The sequence below is a fragment of the Mustela lutreola genome, chromosome 5 (genome assembly GCF_030435805.1).
Source record: "Mustela lutreola isolate mMusLut2 chromosome 5, mMusLut2.pri, whole genome shotgun sequence".
In the NCBI taxonomy this organism is placed as follows: Eukaryota; Metazoa; Chordata; class Mammalia; order Carnivora; family Mustelidae; genus Mustela; species Mustela lutreola.
In genome coordinates this window covers 121,933,864-121,953,505 of record NC_081294.1, presented here as the reverse complement: position 1 = coordinate 121,953,505, position 19,642 = coordinate 121,933,864, and the positions used below count along the sequence as shown (strand labels likewise).

Below are 19,642 nucleotides of genomic sequence, written 5' to 3'. Positions count from 1 at the left end.
CAGATGTGAAAAAAATACATACCAAGATCCGTGTCTCTAGGTCAAACACCAGCGTAGTATAAAAAGCTCCCATTAAGAATCATGGCAATAAAATATGAATGGTCCAAACAATCAGAGAATTCTTTCCCAGTCAGTTATATAATCTCGCCTGGTTACCATCAAATCAGAACAAGGTCAGCATTTCAAGATTTCACACCGACGAAGGCAGCCTTCCAGAGGGCAACCACTCTAACATTACCACCATCAACAACAAAAACTTTGTGCAAAGATACATGAATTTCTACTTTGGGAAAATTATTCTTTTAGCAAATATATAATCAGTTAACATTTGAATGAATGTTCAGATTGGTTACAAAAATCTTCTTTACTCTGAGTCATGGTGAGATTAAGAACTTTATCCCAAATCAGCTGGAGACCTAGTTGTAGGATGCACCCCTGAAGGCTCAATATAATAGAAGTTTCACTGTAGGGCCACAGCATCAGCTCATGACCACAAAAGAAGAAGAGTGAAAAATCCTAATATTTTCCTTTTCTGGTTTCTTCCCAAGGGCACTTTGGATGATGCAGATGACCCCAGCACCAGTATTGGAGCCTACCACTACATGTTGGAGTCAAACATGGGGAAGACCATGCTGGAGTTCCAGGTACCTGACTTCCTGCTTCATGTTTATTTCGCTACTCAATCCAGAAAACCTGGAGAATGCCACCCTTATCGTTAACATCTCCTGTCCCAAAAATCTAGTCTTTTTGTTGTTGCTGTTGTTTGGGTCACTTTAATTTAACCCTCTTTGACTTCAGCATGGTAGCTCTGTCTTAGCCACACCCAAAGGAGGCTAAAACAAACAAGCAAGCAAGGCAAAGTCTTTGCTTTCTTGAAGCAGAGTAAAGCACTTACATCTACGAAACAGCTGGGGAACCCCACCATCTGACCTGCAACATTTCACCAGCTTTTCAGTACAAAGTTCCCTTTTAAGCCAGTTGAACAGTTTGAAGTGTTGGTTGTGACCATTTGGTTTTTAATTTTCCGAAGTCATAGAGGTAGTTGTCTGTACTGTACATTAAACAATGCCCCCCTCAGTTCTGGTATTTCCATTAAACAAGATCAGCCACCACCCATTGTTAACTAGATCAAAACATTCAGCAAACTGTAATCCTGTTTCATCCACTGCTGACAAGCAGTAAAGAGCTGAGGAACAATACTACCTATTATTTGCAAATTAAATAACTGCCTGAATAACATTAGCATAAGAATAATAGTAGCCAACAGTGATTGGATGCTTACTTTCTCTGACACTGTGCTCACTGTACTAAGCATTTAACAAATGTAGTTTAACACTCATGACAAACATGAGTATTTACTATCCCTAAGTCATCGTTGTAGGAAGGAGTGCTGTATAGCTCAGTCAATTGCAGAACAAGGACCCACAGTCTGATTTCTCAGCTCACACCCCCAACTCTTATCTTTTATGGGCTGGGCAGATGAAAATTCAGCAGTGATTGGGCATGAAATGTGTGCCCTCTAAAAAAACTAACTTTGAATGTTGAATAGCCGCATTTATATAATGCTAGTAGGACTCAATACACGGTGTTATGATGAAGAGATTGTGCCCCCAGTATTTCTGTTGCTTTAGGTTAGAGTCCCAGAAGCAATCAGAGATACAAGTTTTATGGAACAAAAAATTCATCATAGTGTAAATTACAACAGTGTTTCATCTGCGCCCTGAAACCACGAGCTTTCAAATACCTTTCAGACTGTTTCTGGACTACAGTGGCATAGTCACTTTGCAGGTAGATACGTAGATAACTCCTGCCCATTTATTAAAAAATCAATATTTTTTGTCATTAGTCCCCATGTTTAGCTGAAGCAAAAATACTCCCTCTTCATTTGGTCATCCAGGTTTTTTTTAAGTGGCAGTGGTTTCACTGAATTTTGATGTTGATTGCCTTGGGTTTGAAGACACCAGGTATCCCTAAATCCTACCCTCTGGAATAGACAGACATTGATTCTGAGTTCAGCCGCTGAAGCGGGCTGGTCCACTTTAGCTTGGCTCAAGTCAACTTTTCACCTCTCAATCTGTTTCCTCATTACATGTCTATTAGGGAGACTAATAGTACTAGTGTTACCTCCCAGTGCCCATGTGAGCATTAAATGGGACAATAATTTAAAGAGTCCAGAACAGTTCCTGGCATATGGTAAACACTCAGTGAAGACCGACAACTGTTACCATACATACTTCTGAAGAAGGACCACTTCACTTGAAATGCCATACTACCGGATGGATTCCCTTGACAACTTGATCTAACTTAAAGGTTTCAAATGAAGACAAGGCAACTCCCTGAAAACATTTCAGGCCTCTTGTTATAGAATAAAAGGGTGGAACTATAAAGGGCCCATACTTTTTCCCCCATAATGATCTAAGGTCGAGGAGAGTAAAAAACAAAAGAGAGGAGCATAACACAAGAGAATTTTTACAAACTGAACAGAACTGTGTGTGAAATCTGCTCTACCACTTCCTGCCTGTGCACATTAATTATCTGAGACTCAGTTTTCTCATCTATAATACAAGAATCATAATGCCCATTGTGTAGGATTTTTGTGGAATTGACATAACATGTAAAACATAGCATCTAGTATAGTAATTTCCCCCAAGGAAGAATGTCATTTATCTTAATTCCTCTCCTCTCAATCCCAACAAAAGAATATTTTACATCTCTTATTATAAAATGAATGTTGCCTGCCCTGGTACGTAGTAACTTATATGTGATTTAGTAGCTCTTTTCAGAAAATTAAGAATGAGTTTTGAATGCAATCAAATTAGTGTCCCAAATATGGAGAAGGTAAGATTTTTAAAAAATTATTGAAATTTTGTCCAAGTACTATGAATGGCTGTACTCAACCACCTTTTAGTAATTCTTAATCACCCCGCAATGGGATGTATGTTTTCTGTGTGGTCTATGTAGTAAGTTACTTAAATATGTGAAATAATAACTTGAAGCAAACTGTGGAAATGCTTCATAAATTCTCATAAAAGAGGCTGGGAGCAGGATGGGGGGCACAGGAAGAGGAAGATGTGAGGGCAGGAAAAATCCAAACTCGGTCCCCCAGTAGGGATGCTGGCAACCCACTAGGAGGGCCATCGAACACATCCCTTTTCCTTCCGCCAGTCTGAGGTTGCCTGCTGGGTCCAGCACATTCCTTGGTGGTCTGGGTTAAATACATCAGCTTGTTTCTGCACATAATGGAAATTGACCACAGACCCGGGGCTGTTTGTAGCCAACACAGCACTTCAGTGCCCTGGTGGGTAATGGATGTGTGTCTGTATCTAGCTACGGAAGACTATCCTGTGTAAAAACAAGGCCGGTGTCTCCTGACTGCCTGCAGGCTTTCTAGGGAGGCTGTCAAGAGGCAGCCCTCAGAGGAAACATGATAGGCTTCTGCTTACCTTTACTTCGTGGGAGGGAAGCGGAATAGCCTCGCCATACAGAAAACTGCCTGGCATTTGGGGGGGAGGGATGGCGACAGCACTAGCCACTGGGTCTGGTCAAGGTCAGATTTGAGACGGACTTTGACTGAAGCTGGTTAATATATTTATTCTGAAGCCTAATGCAGTCCAAGAACGAGTTGTTTATTTACGTCTTTGCTAAATTCTCCAGGTCGCCTTTTAAAACCTCATCCCATAAACAAATTTCCTCTTAAATCCATTCTCTTGGAGGGGGGGAGATGGTGCCCACCTGTTTTTCAAGTTCTCCATTTACAGTGTTTGTTTTTCTTATTTCTGATGAATCACAGAACCAAGCGAGTCTCCCAGACAAAGTTCCAGAGAGAAGCATAGTGCATTTTCTCCCCACGAAGTAGCTGAAAAGGCAAACATTGCTCCTGATAGGAGAAACACCAGGAAGCACTGTGAGGACAGAGCCCAGCTGTTGGTGGTTTAAACAGAATGAATGACAAATAGAACCAGGAAAGCTGTAGAATGAAAGCTGCAACTTGCAGAAATCACAGAGCTTTCTTCTCCATTTGATTTCAAATTTACCTTACTGGTCGGGACTGGCCACATCATTGTTGGGGCCCAAACAAAGTGAAAATCCAGTGCCTTTTGTGAAAAAATTACTAAGAATTTCAAGTCAGTGGAGCATGAAATCAAGCTTGGGGTCCTGTGTGACTGCCCACACAGGGCCTGTGTGACTGCCACCCCAGGCTCATGAGGCCGGCATTGTCCCTGAGACAGACTGACCAGAAGGGACCAGACTAGGGTAAGGAGAGTTAGGCCTTCACCTCAGGCAAAAAATTTAAAGGAGTGTCAAAAAACTCAGTGATCAAGACAATATTATAATGCACTATTTTAAAAACTTAAAATGAATGTGTAAAAATTCATAACAAAATATCAAAATTTTAAATAAAGACAGAATGTTTTTAAAAAGATTTTATTTCCTCAAGCGCGCGCGCGATAGAGAGTAGGGTGTAGGGGCAGAGGGAGAGAGAGAAGCAGGCTCCCCACTGAGCAGGGAGCCTGACATGGGGCTTGATCCCAGGACCCCGAGATCATGACCTGAGTCGAAAGCAGATGTTTAACGGACTGAGACACCCATGTGCTCCTAAAGACAGAATTTTAAATAAAAGACCCTGAACTTTCATGATTCAGCTTTAATCTTGCTTCACTCTCCTCAAAGTAGTCCCAACCCAATTTATATGCCAGCTTCTTGTTTGTCTGTCAGCCTACCCTAATTCCTCGGGGTTCTAGATCAGCCACATAACAAATAGCACAGCCCAAAGACTTGCATGAGGAGCAGGACAGATAGCTCACCAAATGGATTTCCTTTAAAGTGATAAGGCTTTGACAGAAAAACAGTGAAAAACTGTGAAAACCAGGCAACAAGGAATCCTGGTGAAACTAGGAAGTCCTTACTGAAGTCCACAGCTCTCTCCTTGCCAGTCTATTATAATGCAAGGATTTCTGATGGAATCCGTGAATCCGTGAGAGGCATACAAGGATTTCCTGGGCTCATACAGCTTCAGGAAGATCTGAGGATAGTGAATTTGGTCTTATGAGGGGAAAATAAAGAGATGAGACACGAAGAATGTGGCGATATTTCCATATATGTTACATAGTGATGGTAAGAGTAGTATCTCTACAGAGGAGGATAAGAACTAGACTGGGACATCATGTACAAAGGCAGAAAGAAGGTGATTTTCCCTGTGGGATTTTAGGAATGAGAACAACACTGAGAAAGAGGCAGTTATGTTACAACAAAAACTCCTTGGGGATGGAATAGAAATTTAGACAAGCCAGAAGGGGTGTGGGGATGACTCTCCTGCAGTCAAAAACAGTTCAAGTCTCTGTGGGGAAGTTTTTGAGAGATGTACGTTGCCAAGGGACAAGAGAATGGTTTCTGGCTCGTTCACAGCAGAATTGTGTGTCTTAAAGTCTTAGGAGCCTTGCTGGGTAGAATGATGGGAGTTTATCTGGAAGAGGGGCCATGGTTAGTATATAGATAAGAATGAGACCTTAGAAGACATTGGAGGAAGACTATGTTACTAAGGCATATGTTGCAAATGTTACCGTGTTTCTGGGTTATACAGAGTTTAATCATTATAAACTTGGGTTGGGGGGAAGGTGGAGGACTGGAGGTGGTATTTATTATTCTAAAAAATGGACATATACAATGAAAAATTCAAATGGAGTCTTAAAACATTAAACCAAAAGAACTGTCTTATTTGGAAATAGTGGCCATTCTGTAACACACAGAGACTGTCCCCTATAAGGACATAAAAAGTGTTCCTTTTCATATTTATGGCTACAAAGTCTTAGTGAGAAGATTAAAGATAGAGTAGGAAAGGCAGCACAGATTTACCCTCCTCAGTCACTGGGGTTACTTTGTTGAGAAGCACAGGATGAGAAGCAGATTATGTGAGATTTGGCCATAGAACTAACCCCACTCACGATTCCAGGTTATCATTGTGAAGTGACAGAGTGCAAATCTGGATGGGGCAGGGAGAGGTGGAGGAGAGAGGGCCCGAGAGAGGCGGCTTCCCTCGGCAGTGGGCCCTGGACCCTCGGCAGATGGTGGCCTCTCTGTTTGGGGCAGGAGGAGTAATTCCCCTGGTATCCATGTCGCATTTTAATTAATGGAAACACATGGTTTTGCTTTTACTGAAGTCTCTATGAGCTCTTCGAGTGCTTACTGTATAGTAAAATATAGACAAAGTCCCCAACTGAAAAGAAGACAAAAAACCCATTACATTATACTGGCAATTTCAACATAAGAATGGTGATATTTGCTTTTCTGAATATCTTATAGTTTTAAAATTTACCTAATAATTTTAAGATGTCTGAAATCTTAGAATGCCTTCAGTCTCCTCATTTTCATAATTTAAGATTTTTGGTAAGCAAGCAGAGGTAAAGATAGTAAAAATCAGCTTTTTTGAATGGTCAGTAGGACAACTGTCTAAATGTTAAGTTTTCATAACTAGTGTCATAACCAAAAATTGCCTTAATTTCCTGAATTGTGTTGAGTGTATGTGGTTTGTGCAGTCAATACACAATATATGTCTCTTCACCAAAAAAGAAAAAATGCAGATATCTTTCAATTGAAGACTGCTACTTTTAATCACATTAGGAAAATACAGTCTTCAGAGTTTACATAGTTTAGGTTGCCCTTGATATCATGAAGGAAAAGAATGCTGACAGAATCTTAATGCTGTGCTCAACAGCGGCCATTGGGTGTGGAAACTAGGGATTGGTTTTAATGTCAATTCTACTTGATTATCCATATTTTCAGGCATTTTCTTGACTGAATTTATACACATAGGAGTATTTTACAGTTTCTTTCATTTGTCCATTATATGTTATCTATATTCTTGACCGAAATTTTTAAAACTTTAAGTGGTTTTCTTTAATATATATTGTCACGTGATTCAAAACTCAAAAGGTACAAAGAATGTCAGTCAGTGGTCTCCCTTGTACTTCTGCCCCACAGGCATTCCTGTTTCTATCCCAGAAACAACTATGTTATCCAGTTCTTTTGTATCTTGCAGGAACTCTCATAGGCATTTACAAGCAAATATTCATAGGCATTTTCTACTCTTTTTTAATCAAATACTAGTACACAGTATATATGGTGTGCACCTTGCTTTTCTTTCAACACCACATCATAGAGATTCTTTATATTAGATCCTAGAGGGGGACGCCTGGGTGGCTCAGTTGGTTAAGCATCTGCCTTCAGCTCAAGTCATGATCCCAGGGTCTTGGGATCAAGTCCTGCATCAGGATCAGCCACTTCTCTCACTGCCTGCCACACCCTCTGCTTGTACTCTTTCTCTGACGAATAAATAAATCAATCTTAAAAAAAAAAAGAAAAAGAAAAAGAACTAGGAGGGCCTTCTCATCCATTCTCTATGAATGAAAGTATTCAGTGGTATGACTTCATTGTAGGGGAGGAAAAATAATTTTTTCTCTACCCTTCTGAGTTCTTAAGTGAGACCCCTGTAATAAAAGATTAATAAGAGAAAAACAGAAGTGTTTTTTTTTTTTTTTTTTTTTTAAACACATATACTGCATGTATACATGAGAGATGCTCAGGGAAAAATAGTATCTTCCTGAAGTGGCTTGGAATTTAGGATCAAATACCATCTTAATAAGGAAAGAGGAGGGGGATGTAGGCCTCTTAGGAGATAGTAAATGATTCTTAAGAAAGATGAATGGGGGCGCCTGGGTGGCTCAGTGGGTTAAGCCGCTGCCTTCTGCTCAGGTCATGATCTCAGGGTCCTGGGATCGAGTCCCGCATCGGGCTCTCTGCTCAGCAGGGAGCCTGCTTCCCTCTCTCTCTCTCTCTCTCTGCCTGCCTCTCCATATACTTGTGATTTCTCTCTGTCAAATAAATAAATAAAAATTAAAAAAAAAAAAAAAAGAAAGATGAATGGCCCCTTAGAAGAATAGCTGGGAGGTATGTTAGTCTGTGTCTTCTTTTGTGATAAGAATCAATCTTCCCCAGTTGATGAAATTGCTCAGGAGGGGATTTATCATAATTGGGTTCCTTCTGGAGGATGTGTCTTTAGGCAGATAAGGGGAGTTCAGAGAAAGCCTTTCTTTCCATTTGCTGTTTTTCAAGTGCTTGCCGCTTAAAACGAATATAACAAAGCGGCGTGTTTTGGGGTGGCATGTCCTGAACTCATATTTTGGTGGCAACAAATTCTGCTACTCTTCAGTATCGTCCTTTTTAAAACTGTTCCTTTAAAAATGAGCATTTAAAGGTGCCTGGGTGGCTCATTGGGTTGAGCTTCTGCCTTTGGCTCAGGTCATGATCTCAGGGTCCTGGGATCGAGCCCGGCATCGGGCTCTCTGCTGGGTGGGGAGCCTGCTTCCCCATCTCTCTCTGCCTGCCTCTCTGCATACTTGTGATCTCTCTCTCTCTCTCTGTCAAATAAATAAATAAAATCTTAAAAAAAAAAAAAATGAGCATGTGAGTAGTGCCTGGATGACTCAGTCAGCTAAGCATCTGAGTCAGTTTTGGATCAGTTAATGATCTCTTGGGTGGTGAGATGGAAACCTATTTTGGGCTCTGTGCTCACCCAGCTGTCAGCTTGAAGATTCTCTCCCTCTGCCCCTCCCCCCACTCACACACAATGAATAAATCTTTAAAAATTTTCTTTAAGATTATATTTATTTGAGAGAGAGAGCATGAGCAAGGAGGGGGGTAAACTCCCCACTGAGAAAGTAGCCTGATGTGGGGCTTGATCCCAGGACTCTGGGATCAAGACCTGAGCTGAAGGCAGATGCTTAACCAACTGAGCAACCTAGGCGCTCCTAAAAAAAAATGTTTTGATGATGTCCACCTCAAATGACACCATCTAATTAGGTGTAGGAACTGAAATCAGCTGGGAAAATAGTAAATTTATTCTCTGCCCTACAATCAGAAAACTGCACCATTCTGTAAACTAAAAGCAGAGGTTCTTGCCCCTTGGCCAATGGCAGTTTTTCTCAGCCAGTGAAAACTGCCCACTCTTCCTGGAATGGCATGAAACCTATAGTAAAAGAAACAGAAGTCAGAATCTTTGCCATTGCTGAGCCCTTTGATGCTCATTTAGAGCAAATTAATGTCAGCTAAGACACAAGGTACATCAATCAGTACCTGTCAGTACATTATTCACACATTCATAATTCCAGACTCCAGAAGAGCCAGGTTGAAAAGCAAAGTCGATTATTATGACTTTTCCTTTTCTGTATCTTGTTCTCAGTGATACCCTGTGCTGAGGAGGATCACAGTGGAGGATTCGCTATTTAAATAAATCCTTAAAAAATAAAAATAAGCACTTAAAATATTTTCAATTTTCAACCTCAGGCAATTTTAAAAACAGTACAATGAAAAATTTTACCTACATATTATTCTGAGATGTGCTGATATATTTAGATAACTTCTTGGGGGTAGAATTGTTAGAGCATATGTATTGTTATTTTATTTTTTATTTTTATTTTTGGAGAGTTGGTGGGGAGAGGCAGAGGAGAAGAAAGAAGAGAGAGAATCTTAAGCAGGCTCCATGCCCAGGCTAAGGTTGATGCAGGGCTCCCATCTCACAACCATGAGATCAAGACCTGAGCTAAAATCAAGAGCCCGACGCTTAACCAACTGAACCACCCAGGGCCCCCAAGCATATGTACTTTTCATGTTGAAAGATATTTGTCAACTACTTAGTCATTTTATAGTGCAAATATGGATAGAACAGAGGAAGGAAGGAAGAATGCTCCAGAGGCTTGGGGACTCTGGTGTTTGAAAGGTCTTTAAGCATTCCAATGATATTGTATATTCTGTTTCCCTGAGATAACTGGGAATCAGAGTTATGCCCTACCCAGCTTTCACACTTTCTTTTTTTAAATTTAATTTAATTTTTTCTTCGGTGATCCATAATTCATGCACCACACCCAGTGCCCCATGCACTCTGTGCCCTCCTTAATACCCACCACTGGGCTCACCCAACCCCCCACCTCTCTCCCCTCCAAAACCCTCAGTTTGTTTCTCAGAGTCCACAGTCTTTCATAGTTTGTCTCCCCCTCCCCCTGCCAACTCACTTCTCCTCTCCATCTCCCAATGTCTTCTGTGTTATTCTTTATGCTCCACAAGGAAGTGAAACCACACTTTCACATTTCTGCTTTGAGAGTAATGACAGGTGTTTGTTTTGTAGGAGCTGATGACCATTTTCCAACTATTGCACTGGAATGGAAGCTTAAAAGCCCTTCGTGAAACAAAGTGTTCCCGACAGGTGAGGTTTTCCAGTCAAGAATGGGTTTGTCATCTTCCTAGATTTCCCTTATTTGGATTTTTCTCTGTTTAAATCTGATACTTTATCTATTAAGAGCAGAGGATATATGAAAAGATATATATAACAGTCCATTTGAGTCAGGGACTGGTCAAATATGCACACGAAGGAGAATGTTGCCTACACATAGGACTGATTTAGATACCCATACTAAATGCCTAATAGAGGGATCATTAAGACAGACTTGGTTTCTAAGTCAAATGCTCAATCTCTCTATGCACCTATTCTGCCTTAGAAGAAGGCAGGTATGTACTCTCCAAGGCAGGTATGTGCTATGGTGAGTGCTGTGAATTGTGTAAGACTGATGATTCACAGACCTGTACCCTTGAAGCAAATAATATATTATATGTAAGTATGTAAATAAATAAATATATTATACAGTAAAAATAATTAATACATTAAAAAAAAGAAAAAGAAATTTGAGAATGTACTACTTTTGAACCGCCTCACTAAAGAGTACTAAAGTTGATTGTAGCAGGAAGATTTTTCTCACCCCCACCAAAAGTCCCCAGAAGACAACAAAAATGATTATAAAGTTGGGCAAGCTGGCATTCAGTCACCTCAATTTTTTGGTCTGGAAGTTTCTTCTTTATTTTTCAGAAACAAGGTGTCACTATTTCTTCATTACCTATGAGAGGCACCCTTCCCCCCTTTTTTTAATGGCAAAGGCAAATCCCCTCCTATGTCATTGACAGTTTTCACCTTCTATCCTGCAAGATTCATCTTTCCTTTTTGCACCAGTGGAGTTTGAAAGATAGCCATTTATTTTTGAGAATTTGCTAACAGGAATTTGTATGAGGATTAAAGCCTCTACCAGTCAGCTAGATGTGGGTGGATATAAGTTTTCCATGCACTGCAGCCCCAGGAGTTTTTTAGTTGTTCTTTGGTTAGAAAGTCTGGCTTTCAAAATGTCAAAGATGGAAAAGAAATGAGTAGTTGACAATGGCTAGGGCTATTTTTTTCTTTTCCTTTGATTTTATAAAAGGTCTTTGAAATTCGCTGGGTTGGTTATAAACACTTTTCCATGGTTGTTTTTAATTTGTTAAGGTCATAAATAAATACCATATGCTCTTGAAAATAAAAGTAAGCAATGCATCCACTCTAGGAGATCTTCTTAAAGTATATCCATTAAACCTATACATGATGTTACAATGTATTGGCAGATTTCTCACATGAGAATTGACAAGTAGTGATTCATTTCGACTAATATACAGAACAGACAATGTACATTATTATGATTATCATTATTGATAATGCCTACATTCCACAGTACATTCTTAAAGTTCTTTCTGTAGTTTCTGTGAACCATTTGGACTGCCATCTATCTTCCTTACGCTAACAAAACAGCAGTTAGGAAATTAACCCTCCTTGGTTTCTAAGCCTTGTCCTGACTCAAAGCCTCCTGCTCTCTGCAATGGGTGTGACTAAACCGAATTCTGCCCTAACCCTTCCATATAATTGTTCTGCCTCTCTACATTGCTGACAGAGATAATGTTGGGTAAAAGAGTTCAAGGAATCAGTGAAGTAGTAATATTCATGCATAAAGGAATGCATTTTCAAAGGAAGACATTTTCTAGCAAGGTCAGAGTTCTGTTTGTGGACATTATTGAGTCATTCTTGGTGGTAGTGTTCTGACACAACCTGCAGTGACTCTGTTTTACCTGATCAGCTTAGCTCTTCATTTGCTTAAGAAGTGTATCTTGAGATTTGACCTCCATTTGTGAACATCAAAGAGGTTTGGTTGTTGGCAAAACTCCTATGGATGTGGATGTAGGGGGTGGCAGAGACAAAGGAAATGAGGTGTTGGAAAGCCATGAGCACAGGTGCCTTTATTGCTCTTCACTGACACTCTGGACTTTGTCTCTTGGCTCCCAGGAAGTCATCTCCTACTATTCCCAGTATTCCCTAGATGAAAAGATGCGCAGTCACATGGCCCTGGACTGGATCATGAAGGAGAAGGAGTCGCCAGGAATCCTCTCTCAAGAGCTACGGATGGCCCTGAGGGAGTTGGAGGAAGCCAGGAAAGCGGGACAAGAACTGCGGTTTTACAAAGAAAAGAAAGAAATCCTTAGTTTAGCCCTGACTCAGATCTACAGTGATCTTGACACCTCCTCACCCAGTGATGATCAGCTGAGCCTAACGGCCCTTTGTGGTTACCACTAGCAAGGCCAAGTCCCGGCTGCCCCGAGGTTGGCAGAGGCCAGACTAACATTAGGAAGCTCAGTGAAGGAGGTCTATCCCAGGCTTTAGCAGCTACAGCCACTACCTGGAGGCTGTACTAATTCTTCCCATCCATTCCATTCACAGAATTTGAGAGTAGTAGGACCCTTACAGGACCCAATATCCCACTTGATGCAATTTTCCCATTATGCTTTCAAGAGTTCCGCCTCTTACTGAAAGGATGGAGGAAAGATTGTTGGAAAAATATTTTCCCGGCTTCAGCCTAAAGCCCTGTTAACATGTGCCTTGCTAGATTCTATGTGTTGTTGTAAACAATGGGCCAGTGTAGCATCCCCCAAAAGAACATCAGCCAGCATTGGGGAAAAAGGAGCATGATAGCAATTTTTAAAAATACTTGGGATTAAATAAACAATATATAAAAAAATATACCAGTTGGAGTTTCTTCCTAAGCTTTAGAAGCTAAGAGATACTTATACTCTAGGTGTAATCCAAAATTACAGTGGGGATTTTATCTGGACATCCCACTACCAAAGATCTTAAAGTGGTAAAAGTATGAAAATACTTGATAAAATTAATTTGGCTTAAAATGCCAGTAATAATCATTTTTAAAAATCTACACTCTTCCATATGGGGATGACATCTAAAGTAGTACTTTGTATTCCTCAAGAAGAATTAATATCTAACGTTTACAAGTCCTGGAGCTAGTCATGTTTATTTTTAATTTGCAGGTAGATTACTTGAATTGATTTGTTTTTCTTTTTGCCACCATAGTCATATGTCTATAATGGAGAAAATTACTGGCATTTTAAAGGTTAAAGCTTTTTAAAAAATCATTAGCTTTTAACAGTGCTTGCGTTTGATTCGTTTCTCATGCATTAGAGAGGAGTCTTTAGCTGTCTTTTTGTTGTTGTTCAAGAACATGAGCCATGAGTTGCTCAAATGGAGTGTCATTTTTAGGTTTTAATTAGACATCTCTCTTTGAAAATGGCTTGGGTCAATTAATTGATTAGAAAACCAAAAGCAAATACAGACCAATTTTTGGATAGTTTCTGGTCACTCAAATTTAAGAATGGCAGTGGCAAAATTTAAACATTTGTAGGAATTTCCATATTTATAACATGAAAACTATTATCATACATTTAGTTCCAAATTTCAAAATAAAGAACACGGTTTTTTCAATATTAAACAGGTTTCTTTTTCTTCATCTTTAGGCAAATGCAAACTAACTCTCCTGAAGGCTAAAACCACTGTATTAAAATTTACAGAAACATGATAGTTCAACTTCGTATCTAAATACGTGCAGATGTAATTGTCCCTCCTTAAGTCCCCATGAAAACTATGTATACTGATCATGTATTTTATGATAATAATAATAAATGATAATAAATTGATAATCAAGATAATAAATCTTGATAATAAAAAATTAATTTCATATATCCTATTTCTCATACCAGGGGAGAATTTAGCTTCATGTCTGCCCTACTCTAATGTGGGAAGGTAATACTATATAATATTAAATAAATTTAATTTTAAAATATTATTTTAACAAATGTTACATTCCTCCCCATAATGAGGCTAAATGTCACCTAGAATATAACTGCATTCCCTTATAATTCCAAAAAGGAATTAGGATTAATATTTATAAGTTGAATATTTGTAAGTTGTAAATTTTAAAATTAAGGAAACTTTCTATTTAAAGGAATTTTTTCATAAAGTAATTACTCTTTAACATTTCAAAAAGCCATAATTTCCCATGTCGGGTGTATGCAAAGCTAGGTACATCTTTGCTAGCATTTGCAGACTTTGACAATGACTACCTCAAGCTGACACCATCTAATTAGATGCAGGAACTGAAATCAGCTGGGAAAATAGTAAATTTATTCTCTGCCCTACAATTAGAAAACTGCACCATTCTGTAAACTAAAAGCAGAGGTTCTCACCCCCGGGCCAATAGTAGTTTTTCTCAGCCGGTCAAAACTGCCCACTCTTCCTGGAATGGCATGGAACCTATAGCAAAAGAAACAGAAGTCAGAATCTTTGCCATTGCTGAGCCCTTTGATGCTCATTTAGAGAAAATTAATGTCAGCTAAGACACAAGGTACATCAATCAGTACATCATTCAAACATTCATAATTCCAGACTCAAGAAGAGCCAGGTTGAAAAGCAAAGTCGATTATTACTACTTTTCCTTTTCTGTATCTGTTCTCAGTGATACACTGTGCTGAGGAGGATTACGGTAGAGGATTTGCCATTTAAATATATGGAGCTCTGGGTCCTAAACTTTTGTGGTGACAGCCCCTTTGAGAATCCAGTGAAAGACATGGACCTCTTCCTAGGAAAATAGAGTGCAGTATATACATTCAAATTTGTATAAACTGTTTCAGAGAGTTTGTGGACTTTTCCAAAGTCCATGGATTACTCTGTCCAAGAATCTTCAGTTCAGAACTCTTAGTTTTCAGCAGACTTACCATCTCTTAAACTTTTCAGCAGGGATCCGAGCTATTTTAGACATAGCCCCGTGTAGCCTACTTCCAAGATAAATGTCATTATTCTTACATACAGAATCATATTGTGTCTTGACAAGAGATAGTTTAATTTTCACAAAATCTGAAACACCCAAATTGTTATGAAAAAGCAGTTGAAAGCAAACTAGTCACTAAATGTGTGTGAACCTATCAGAATATCACTGATTTAATGAAGTCATTGTTCCTCTAATGACCAGAATCTGGTTGTCCATTTGTTCAAAAGCTATAGTCCACTGATATGTTTTCTGTTAAATTCATTCACTTACCTCTACAAAAGAAGAAGAAAATCACAAATATTCTTGAAATGCTGTACCCACATCAACTTTGAATCTGATCATTTATGTCTCAGGGAAAAGCAGAAAAAGCATATAAAGATTTAACACTTCCCTGATTCTTTAGAGGAAAATTTTGAAGCTAGCAGTATTGGTGTAGTTGACTTTATCTCTGAAATGCTTTAGAGAATTTTGAGTTGTATCATGCCATGCCTTTGGTTCTTGCCAAAGGACGGAAGAAGCCAGCAGAAGAATATTTTCATTATCCTTGACTATGTTTACAAGTAAACACTACTCAAGATATTATCACTTACATATTATTGATACTTTTTCATTTTGCCTTGTAGAAAGGCAAATATTAAGTTTTCTTCTATGGTGTCTATGGTGTTAAAGTGTGAATATTATTTTTAGCCGGGGCTCTTAGGAACATGAAAATCACTTTCTCTGCCACAGTGGTTCTCAACTTTGGCTGCACATCAGAAATAATTAAGGAGCTTTAAAAAATCCTAAATGTCTAGACTATACTCAGACCAATGAAATCAAACTCTCTGGAAGCATGGCCCAGGCATCAGTGTTTTTTAAAACTCTCCAGGTTGTTTCAATGTGCAACAAGATTTGAGAATGACTTCTACCCAGGAAGGTCCTTGGCCTACCTAGTGGGAGCTATTACTCCATTTGGCCTTGGCCCCGATTCAAATGTTGAGCTCCTTTGAGCCAGGTATGACCTGTGTAAGCAACAAGCTTTCCTGGAGCCCAGAGCTAAAGGAGGGTAAGCACATGCATACACGTGCGCGCACACACACACACACACACACACACTGCATCTTAGCGGTACAGCCAGGTTCTGCCCCAGGATCTAGGCTTTCTTTCCCAAATATGATACATAAAATATCCATACCAGAAGCATCTGGCTTGCTCATTAAAAAAAAAAAAAAAAAAGTTCCTGGGCCACACCCAGACCTGCTGACCAAATTACAGGAGAAGATCTGGATAATTCACCACTTTACCAGGTATTTCTTTCTTTCTTTTTTTTTTTTTAAAGATTTTATTTATTTATTTGACAGAGAACACAAGTAGGCAGAGAGGCAGGCAGAGAGAGAGGAGGAAGCAGGCTCCCTGCTGAGCAGAGAGCCCGATGCGGGACTCGATCCCAGGACCCTGAGATCATGACCTGAGCCGAAGGCAGAGGCTTAACCCACTGAGCCACCCAGGCGCCCTTACCAGGTGTTTCTGATCAGACTTAAATTTGAGCTCTTGGCCTAAAGCTACCTAACACATTCTTTAGTGGGCAGCACAGCCCTGCCCTTTCGGATGTAACCAGCCTCTTGGGGCAGAGTGCAGAAAGGAATAAAGGAGAGAAGGGAATGTTGCCCCTCTACCTTTTCTGGAAGCTGGAGAAAAACAGAAGGGGCAAAGAGATATGGCTGCCTTTCTTCTACCGAAAGAGCAGCTCCCAGTGTTTTATCACTTAGGCTTTAACAACATTTGGACTTAGTTTTAATCCCTTTACCAGAGACCATGCAAATCTCTTTTAGCTCCTGTTAAAGTCACTTCTCTAAACCTGACTAAAGCCTGGTAGCACTTTGTACCTTGGAACAAAGTAGGCTGTGGGAAAGGCAAGCAGAAGCCGCTTCTCAAGAAGCACGGATTCTTGAGTGGTTTGCAAGTGAAAACCCCAGATTGCTAACTATAGCAGTTCTCACTTGGTAGGGGCAATGATACACCACAAATACATTGTAAGTCAGCTGTTCAACCCTGAGGGTGCATTTTTCTATAAAAGCGAGGTCATAAATGGGGGGCAAGTTTCCCGAACTAGTCTTCTCCTACTAGCCTAGCAGTAGGACACCCCAAATATTGATCTATGGGATCCAACACATCCCTCGGTTGTGAGTAGGCAGGAGAAGGTAGAACAAGGGTAGTCTGGGTCTAGTGCATAATATTGAAATCCTCCCGGGGTGTATTTCTCAGCCCCAAACTGGTTCTCCAGTCTCTTTATTTTCTCTTTGTCCCCCCAGATTACTTTGCCAACCCCCCACCCACTGCTATTACTTGTTGCTTCTTCTGATCATGCTTTCTTCCACTTGCTGACTTACTGAAGAAAAGGTACCTTTTTCCTGCCTTCTTACAAAGTCTTTGAAAATTTTTAAGAGTTGGTATCACCAGAGAAATAGGAATATTTGTGTGACCTACAAATGACAGCTACTAACCTTCTCTGCAGACTTGTTTTCACCAGGGCTGGTGAGGAAAGCCACAGACACACAAAGGAGGACTACACTGAACAGGGTAGTAGCCATGGAACCTGCCCCATGCACCCACAGTCCCAAGGCTTCCTGCTTCTTGGGTGTTCTCATTAGGCTCCACATGACCCTGCCCCATCCTGACCACAGCTGCCCCATGATTCGCCGGTGATTCTGGGTAACCTGGCTCGAAACTCCAAACTGGACTGATCAGTCTGTCCCCCCAGGAATGTGACCTAAGAAACACGAAAGGATTTTGCCAGGTTGAGTTGGGAGGGGAAATTGGAAGAGTCACCTTCACGAGAGCTGTGGTCTGTGCAAGCACAAGTGATGAGGAAGAAGAAACCATCAGTCAGTATAGGAAGCTGCTGAGTAGAAAGAGGAGATGCCGAATGGTGCAGAGAACAGATGCAGAGAAAGGCAGAGATGAAAGGAGAAGCTAAAGGTATGAAGTCCACGCAGGGATGACAAGAGCTGCTGGCCCAAGCGCCCTGCACTAAATTCTTACTTTTTATCTGAGTGGATCACATACCTTGCAACCAAAGAAATCGGACCTTTCTCATTTCAGAGCAAAATCACACTATATTATTCTGTTTTGTTTTTTTTTTTAATCCTCCGAGTAGACAAAAACAAAAACAAAAACAAAAAAACCCACCAAACTGATGTAAGGAAGAGCCTCTTCAAGTGAAAAAATGCTGCTGAAAAATGTAGATCTAAAACTGGTGACAGAGTTGACTTCTTCCCCACTCACTGCCTCTCTCCCTCCAATGTCAGATCTCACAGAGTTCAGGAGTTCTTCCGACTCTGAAATAAATTTATGTATTATGTGCTAATCATCCTCCTGCTCCCCTACATAGAAATTCTTGTGTTCTCATGTTCTGTAGGAGGTATGACCACAGAAGGAAAATGGGACTCTATTTTTAAAAAGATAGAACTCATAACCTCAAATGACTGTTGTCTTCTTAAGAAATTAGTCACCTCAGGAAACTAATAACATGCTCTGACAGTGCTCAAGAATGCCATCTTTGGCAAAGACATTCCAGCCATGAACTCCTCTTTGGAAATGATCCTCTGAATTCATTTGAGTAAAGGAAGAAGAAAAGCAGTGTCTGTTGTGGGCTGAAAACTCCTTCCCCTGAACCAACTAGTTTACTTTAGCATCTGGACTATTAGATCACATACTTAGCAGGTGCTCAATGAATGTTTCTTGAGTAGAAATGTATTATCAGTGTATTGGTGTCTTCCTTACTCCTTGATGATGAGTTAATTCATTGACCAGACCTGGCTTTGTTCTACTGGACTAATCAGGGCTCATTTGGTTGTAAGGTAGAACCCCAAATCAAACCTAGTAGGCAAAGGGGGAATTTATTGGCTTGTGACACAAGAGTTTTTGTTCCAGATACATCTGTATCTAGGAGCACAAACCAAGACTTGATCTCTCTCATGATACCGATGTGAACATATTTGCATATATGTGCATTGTTGCTCACTTCTCAAATCAGCTTTCTTTTGTACTGACTTCATTTTTAGGCAGGCTGTCCCTGTGGAGCAGCAAGATGATGACCTGTGTTTTCATGCTCCCCTCATAGCAGCAGAAGAAATTCTTTGCCACCAGTTCAAATCCAAATTCCAGAATGGGGTGCTATACTGGTATTTTAGTTCGATGAATCACTGTACCATTCCCAAGTCACACACCTGTCCCCCCAGAACTAGTGGTCAATTTGTCCAATCTCAACAACGTAGATCTTGTGGAGAAGGAGGAGTCACCTGAGGTAAATATGAGTTCAGTTACCAAAGTGAGAAAAGGTGGCCATTTCCCAAGATATTTAAAAAAATATTTGTCCTCAGCCTTCAGAGACAGAATGAACAATAGAAGAAATGCAGTCTCCAACCATTAATTGGAGAAAAGGATTCTGGGTAGACAAAAAAATAACAGATGTCCACTGTGAATACATTGTACCATTTCCAAAAATCAAATCCAACCTCAAAGACAAATTTTGTCACCGTTAAGGATGTTCAAAAGAACATTCTCCCCTGAGGGGAAGTCTAAAAGTGTTTCCAGACCAATCACATCACTGGAATAAGCATACAAGTTCTCTGAGGACTCGCCTGAAG

General features: G+C 40.1%; 1 protein-coding gene across 1 annotated transcript in view; it reads left to right on the top strand.

The window, feature by feature from the left end:
• The window catches only part of LIX1 (limb and CNS expressed 1), a 49,784-nt gene extending 36,865 nt beyond the window's left edge, over window positions 1-12,919 (top strand). Inside the window, exons 4-6 of the mRNA XM_059175547.1 lie at window positions 549-644; window positions 10,178-10,255; window positions 12,188-12,919. Of these exons, the coding sequence (XP_059031530.1) occupies window positions 549-644; window positions 10,178-10,255; window positions 12,188-12,475 (462 nt within the window). The 3' untranslated portion in view covers window positions 12,476-12,919. The remainder of the gene's footprint in view (window positions 1-548; window positions 645-10,177; window positions 10,256-12,187) is intronic.
• Window positions 12,920-19,642: the final 6,723 nt, after the last annotated feature.